Source organism: Alosa pseudoharengus, unplaced genomic scaffold (genome assembly GCF_046254945.1).
Source record: "Alosa pseudoharengus isolate Yale_2024_CS ecotype anadromous, Long Island Sound unplaced genomic scaffold, YU_APseudo_1.1 YU_APseudo_1.1_scf_1, whole genome shotgun sequence".
NCBI classification, from domain to species: Eukaryota; Metazoa; Chordata; class Actinopteri; order Clupeiformes; family Clupeidae; genus Alosa; species Alosa pseudoharengus.
The window spans coordinates 53,864,873-53,872,372 of record NW_027468564.1 but is presented as its reverse complement, the minus strand read 5'-3'; the positions used below and the strand labels follow the sequence as shown (position 1 = coordinate 53,872,372).

The following is a 7,500-nucleotide window of genomic DNA, read 5'->3' as shown; positions in this document are numbered from 1 at the left end:
CTTGCCGGCGACGTAATTGGATTTTAAAAATACATGGCATAGGCGCTTCTCCGTTATCTGATGTCAATTTGAGTCAAGCTGTCTGCCACTCAGCAAGCACTGTGTGGGTAAACGCAAGTGTGTGTGTGTGTGTGTGTGTGTGTGTGTGTGTGTGTGTGTGTGTGTTTATTTGTGTGTATTGTGATTGTGTGTGTGTGTATGTGTGTTTGTGAGTGTGTACACCAGTGTGTGTGTGTGTGTGTGTGTGTGTGTGTGTGTGTGTGTGTGTGTGTGTGTGTGTGTGTGTGTGTGTGTGTGTGTGAGTGCATGTATGAGTATCGCTCTGTCTCATCCCCTGTGCTTCATAGATCGATACGTGTTATAGCCATTGAGGAGCTGACAGCCCCATAACAATGATAATTTGTTGACAAGGTGGTTACATGGGCTGTAGATGGAGGCAGCTTTGAACAGATATGTGCTTACATATGTCTCAAAGAAAATTCCAGAACAATGCACTCTCTCACACACACACACACACACACACACACACACACACACACACACACACACACACACACACACACACACACACACACACACACACACACACACACACAAACACACACACACACCTTTTTCCAATAAATAAACAACAGATAAACCTCCAAAGGCAGAGACCATCTCAGGACAAAAAGACTGACTGCTGAGATGGCTAAGTCTGATACCTGTGCATGTGTGTATATACAGTATGAATGTGTGTATTTGTGTGTGTCTACCTCTACAAGTGAATCTTTATCTGTTTTTCTTGGACTGAGTCTCTGTGTGCATGGCCAGCCCTGCAAGGTGTCGGTCATTTAGCACCTACTTCAGATGAATGGAGACTGAACTCAGTGACACACCACAGTCTTACATTCCAGTCATAGAATGCTGGTCTACAATTCTGTTCAGTTGACTTCAAAACATTCTTACTGAAAAGAGACATACAGTCCTGCTACAAGACTGTCACCAGTCACCAGTTGAGGACAGAAGAGGATGATGTAATGCCTTTTATACAGGAATCCCTTACTACATTACACTAAACACAAACATAAACAAAAACTTGAACAAACAAACATGCACACATGCACACACGGAGTAGTAAAGCATTATGATTTAATTCTAGATACAGTCGCATGGCCACACACACACTTTGAATGCATACAACATGATAATGACATAATTATACACATTGTCTGTCTCCCCCCCCCCTCTCTCCCTCCCTCTCCCTCTCTCTCTCTCTCTCTCTCTCACACACACACACACACACACCCCATCAGCCTTACTCACTTGTGTTTCTTGAGCGAGAGGCCCATGTGCTGCTTCATCTGCTGCAGGCCGTGGTAGTCCGTGTAGATGAGGTCAAAGGGCAGTGGTCCAGTCAGAGGGCAGCTTCCTCTGCCAGGGGGCACACCCAGGAACCTGACCAACACACACACACACACACACACACACACACACACACACACACACAAGACTGTTACAGTAACACACACTGACCACATCACACAAACCTGACAAACACACACCAAAATCACACAAACAGCGATCATTACATCACACTACATCTTTTCTATTCTATTCTATTATTAAAAATGTGCAACGACATTCCTAAAAGGACTAGTGTCTTGTATTGTGGTCAAATTTGATGGTCATTTTGACATTCATCTCTGCCATTGGCTCTCGTGCTGAGCATGAAGCAGACCCTGAACTAAACCTGTCCCCCAACAGACTGACTGACTGACTGAGCAGCAGATAAATGTGAAATTGACTTGGTGCGCCCACCCACTGAGCATAAGCAGGAGCACAGTAAATAAATCAGCATACAAGTGAAATATTTACAATTGTTGACAAGGTTGCGGCGTACAGGGGATGGGTGGTGGTGGGGGATGGGGGGGTTCAAAAATAGCTTCCACACAACTGTGAAATTTTTGGCAGTGATCCCCAGGGGATACTTTAGGAATTTTTATCACTGTTTACCGAAATAGATGGCAATTCTTTTCTGAGTGAAAAGGGAAAAAGTTTAGAGCACTGCTGCAGTTTCTGAAATATTTATGATGTCTGTGGCAGTCGCCTTTTTATATTGAGTATTTTTAATCAAAAAAGGTGCAGTGGCAGACCTCACCAGGATAATTTCGCAGTGTCAATCTTAACATCCCAGAACAGTCTTAATTACGTATCATAAAAGATCAGAGAGAAGGAACCGGCAGACAAGTGAGGAACTCAAAGACAAGACATCAAAAGGCCCCGAGAGCGCCACACGGAACACTGGAGATGGAGGCCTGTTCCGTACGTACGTGAGACCGAATCCGCGGACAGCGTTTCACTTTCAAAGCCTCGTGGTTCTCTTTTTCATCTTTTTCATTTTTTTCCATTTCCCTTTCTTGTCTCTTTTTGAGGGCTGCATTATTGAAGTGGAGACCGAGGGAAGCTCAGTGCACAGCACAGCGCAGCACCACACTGTACCGTAGACCCACTCACCTCCTTCATGCATTCATATTTTAACCCTTTTAATCTCTCTCTCTCTCTCTCTCTTTCTCTCTCTCTCTCTCTTTTTCTGCTCCTGGTAGAGAAGAGATTCACTTCAAAGTGGAGACCTCCCGTCTCCATTCCAGAGTATCAATAACAAGAGGCGGGGTGAGAGGCGGATCGCCGTGGCGACGGCAGAGAGCATCCATTAGCAAAGTGAGCGGAGGTAAGGGGTAGGGGGTTGGGCGTGGGGCATCACCTCACCTCCATCACCCCTATTTACTGCTAAACCTCTTCTGATCCACACCACCAATGATGGCACCTCTTTTCCCTCAAACGTCCATTACCAGACCAGATCAATGCCTGTAGTTGCTCCATTTTGCTTGGCATTGGATCACACACTCGCGTTTCTGTGTGTGTGCATGTGTGTGTGTGTGTGTGTGTGTGCATGTGTGTGTGTGTGTGTGTGTGTGTAAGTGTGCCAAAGTGGGCTCCATAAGTGCATCTCCTCCATCACAGCACCCAGAGCAGGAGAGAGAAGCAGCCCAGACAGTGATCCCACCTGGAGCCTGTCCCAGCCAGAGGAGCAGCCCTGGAACACTGGAAACACGAGAGGCACTTGATCATGCCGACCACAGACCAGGTGTCTCACTCTTCACTGAACACAGCAAATCTCATCTCTCTCTGTGTGTGTGTGTTTGTGTGTTTGTGTGTGTGTGTGTGTGTGTGCAAACTACTGCTTTGGACAGAAATGCACGTTAAGACTGAAAACAAATGGATGTAATTTGGTGAAAATGTGTGCAAATTGTTTTTAAATGAGGACCAACGGAAGCTGCATGCTAAACTATGCACTGCTGCATCACAGCGGCGTTCTGTATCTGTAAGGTGGAAAGCCGTACATGGTACAACCCGAGTCCAAGTCAGATCAAAAGGAGAAGAGCGCAGACACAGTAGGAGCCTGAAGGCCACGTCTCTCTGCCAAAATGCCACATGCTCGTGTGTCAGGTTAGATCGATCTCCCGTCGTCGCACCCAAGGGGGGAATGAAAGATCTTCGGCATTTCACTTACGCTGTCCAGCCTTGCGTTACACCGTCTCGCGTCGCTGGGCGCCTGGTTTTAACCGGACGTGTCGGACGTCCCGCAGGGAGAGGGACCGGCCCAGCTTTCTCGCGTTCTCTCACACCTCTACTGGGAGGTCTGGATTCCCCTCCTCGTATCGATCCACATTTCAGAGTGTGTGTGTGTGTGTGTGTGTGTGTGTGTGTGTGTGTGTGTGTGTGTGTGTGTGTGTGTGTGTGTGTGTGTGTGTGTGTGTGTGTGTGTGTGTGTGTGTGAAAGGGGGCGTCTCTGTCGCCGAGGCCAGATCAGGGCAAAAGGTTGCCATCACTTTACTTAGTCACCATGATGGATGGGTGCCTGGGGGGGGGGGGGGGCTGTGCTACTGGCATGGCACAGGAAACAAAGTAAATTTCACCTGAGAGAAACACCAGCAACTCATCTAGCCCCTCTACACCCCCCCCCACCCCACCCCACCCCGTCCTCCTGAGCTGCGAGCGATGTTTGACCAGGAGGAATTTAAGGCTCCAGCCCCTGCCTCCACTCCTCCGTCAGATGACTTATGGGGCAATTTTCCTCACAGCAGAGCCTCCAGATATAGCTTTTCTCTCTCTCTCTCTCTCTCTCTCTCTCTCTCTCTCTCTCACGCACACACCCTTTCTGGCTGCCCACGCTTTGTTTAGGACCCCCTGTGCAACAACAAGGATGGCCTCTCACCGCCCGAAACCAAAGAGACACTGTAAATATTTTATGGGTGTTGCTTTGTTGTTAAAGGGAGGTGGGGGTTGGTGTGGGGGGGTACTGCCTGTTCTGGGCCATGTTTCCAGAGCTTTGTTGTTAAAGGGAGGTGGGGGTTGGGGTGTGGGGTGGGCCATGTTTCCAGAGCTTTGATACCTCAAGGACGACTGAGGCACGGTAAACACTGGCAGTCAGGCTGAGCCTGTCACGCAAAGCACGCCTGTTTGCCGGCCCCACGCTGAGCAAATGGGCAGGGAGCCGTGCAGCAATACATCTCAATTGGGCCGTGTTCTCACAGCGGTTCAGAATCAGATCAGGCGAGGTGCAATTAACCAGCGCAGTTCAAAATAACTCATAATCACACACACACACACACACACACACACTCACACACACATACACGCACGATAATTCCCATATTGTAACTTAAAAACACACATAACAATTAGCAGGACTACCAGGCTCATGAAACACTGCTTTAGCCCTGACAGCGTGTGCTGTTTAATTAAGTTGCACTTGTAATATTGTCTCTTAGACAAGAACAGGAGGAAGTAGAAAGGAAGTCTTGCTGTAGTTGTCGTGGCAACATAGTGAAAACATGCCAGACACTAGCACAAATGTCAGATCTGTTGATGTTTCTCTGCTGTGTTCATCTCCATGAGTAGTAATTTCTCCAGCAGCTCTTCTCTCACTGCACAAAGCCACTGCTACCTATTCCACCTGCCCCACAGCCATCTCCCCCACACAGAGATACACACACTCTAGTGTATCTGATTTAAACACAAAATTGATTCATTATGGTGATCATTCATGGTAATTAAAAATGAATTAGGACGATCATTGATGGTAACGAAAAAGACAAACAAATTCATTCATTAGGATGATCATTGGTGGTAATTTACAGTTTTGAATACAGTTTATATATTATTTTGCAAGTAATTTAGTTGAAAGTGTCTTTTAAATACCCACATGTAAGCATTACGATATCTAAACTGTATATAATGTGTACAGGTGGATCTATGTTCTAGCCCCTGGTCCTGGCTCTGCAGAGACTTAACTACAGGCATCTGCTTCATGCATAACTGTGTAGGTGAGTGATGTGAGGGCTGGTGGCTCCAGGGTACAGAGAGAGGGGGGGGGGTGTAAATTACAGGATGAGCCAGCAGCAGCCTCTAACTCTCCACCTCTACAGCTACCTCAGAGAGAGAGGAGCTCTCCAGTGTCATAAGATCGCTCACTTTCACTCTTTCCCTCTCTTCTTCCCTCTCTCTCTCTCTCTCTCTCTCTTTCTGCTTTCTGCCTTGCACACTTTTTATGCTTCACTTTTATGTGTTTTTTCTCTCTTAATCTATTTCCTTCTTTCTTAGTCCTTCTCTCCCCCTCTCTTTCACTCTTTCCATCTCTCTCAATCTCTCTCTCTCCTGTTCAGTGTTCGGTGGCTCTCCATCCCGACCCTCTCACCCTCTTCAGGCCCATCTGGGTGGATAATGGGCCCTGGAGGAGGAGGAGGGAGGGGGGGTCTCTAACTGCCTCCTCCACCACCACCTCCACCACCACCACGTCTCCCTCTAAAGCCCCAGCCCTCTTCAGCCTGTCTAACAGCCTCCTCCACCACCTCCTCCTCCTCCACCAGCTCCTCCTCCACCACCTCCTCCTCCTCCACCAGCTCCTCCTCCACCCCCACGTCTCCCTCCAAAGCCCCAGCCCTCTTCAGCCGCCTCTCCTGGGAGCCTCTGCTGGAGAGGAGCCCCCAGCTGCTGGAGCTCTGTGTTGTCGTGCCAGAGGAGCGCTCGGAGGCTTGGCGTGAGACACACACACACACACACACACACACACACACACTCACTCACACACACACACACACACACACACTCACTCGTGTGCTCCGAGCAGATGGAGCCGTCATCCATCATGGGGGGGCCTGCTCTGGAGAGCACTCCAGCCCAGTCTCCACAGAGACCCCGTCCTGTGTCTCTCACCTCACACACACACACACACACACACACACACACACACACACACACACACACACACACACACACACACACACACACAGAGAGAGAGAGAAGGCCTCACATGGGCAAGAGTGCAGCTTAGCATGCTGATAGTGTAGCAAGACTGGGTGTCTCGTAAAGGAGCAACGGGATTCAACAGTGTTGTAAATTGAGAAATCATGCCCCCGAAATCATCTTTTTTTTAAAAGAATTTTGACCAACATCCGGCAGGAGGTCTAAATCAATTTGAAAGGGTGTGTGAAGTCTGAGATACCGCATGCGGTGACAGAGACAGCATACCGCAGGGAACCTGAGCCATTTATTAAAAAACAACAGAAATAGACAGAGCCACTTCACCAACCAGCTCGATCTCAGCAGACGCGCATGCATACAGAGTCGCTGTACCACACACACACACACGCACACACACACACTCCACACAGACACTGGAAGAGAAAGTGACGCTTGATTAATTTCGCCCGGCGAGATCCACTCGCAATGTCCCCTCATTACAACTCATGGGCGGAAAAAAAAGCTTCCTCGAATATGTAATTGCATTAGTTGGAGCCTAATTGAGTTCTTTCTCCCCTTTGATGGAGATTCATAAAGCCTGTTGCCCCCGATGGTCAAATTACTCTTCCCGGAAAGAGACGCGGGGAGAGAAAAATTCCTGGCGTCGCGTCATTAAATGGCTTTTAGCTAAATGATGTGTCCCACTCCCCCTCACCAACCCCTTCCTGACGGACTCTCGCTTTTCACCGGGGCTTAGAGCGACGAGGGAGTTGTTAAGTCTGAGACGTGCGACCTTTTGTGTCCGGCTGTCTGGGTTGTTTGAACAGTGGACGGAGAGCGGAGCTTGGGGTGGGAGAGGACGAAATTAGCGCGCGCGGTCGTCCACTCACAGTGCGGCCCGAACCAACAGCACGAGAGCAAACAAACCCATGGAGGAGCCAGGAGATGGGACGCACTCGTCTTTTAAGTCTTTCTGTTTAGTCTTTTCTCTCTTTTCTTCGGTGATACGTTGTTTACGTTGTTGAAGTGCTATAAGACAAGCTGTTAGCATGCTAAACGAAAAGCGATTAGGTGCCATAAGAGCGGTCAATCACCCCCCGCTCCCTGTCTTCATCCGTGCACCTGTAGAACTATACGCTTCTGCCACGTTTCTGCCCACAGCCAACACGACGCGTCCAGATGGCACGGGTGCATATAGCTCTGGGAGTTAACGTA

General features: G+C 48.7%; 1 protein-coding gene across 1 annotated transcript in view; it reads right to left on the bottom strand.

Moving 5' to 3' along the window:
• LOC143119485 (alpha-1,6-mannosylglycoprotein 6-beta-N-acetylglucosaminyltransferase B-like) overlaps positions 1-7,500 on the bottom strand; it is a 131,115-nt gene that overhangs the window by 25,074 nt on the left and 98,541 nt on the right. The window contains exon 10 of the mRNA XM_076281030.1: positions 1,306-1,437. Coding sequence (XP_076137145.1) covers positions 1,306-1,437 — 132 coding nt within the window. The remainder of the gene's footprint in view (positions 1-1,305; positions 1,438-7,500) is intronic.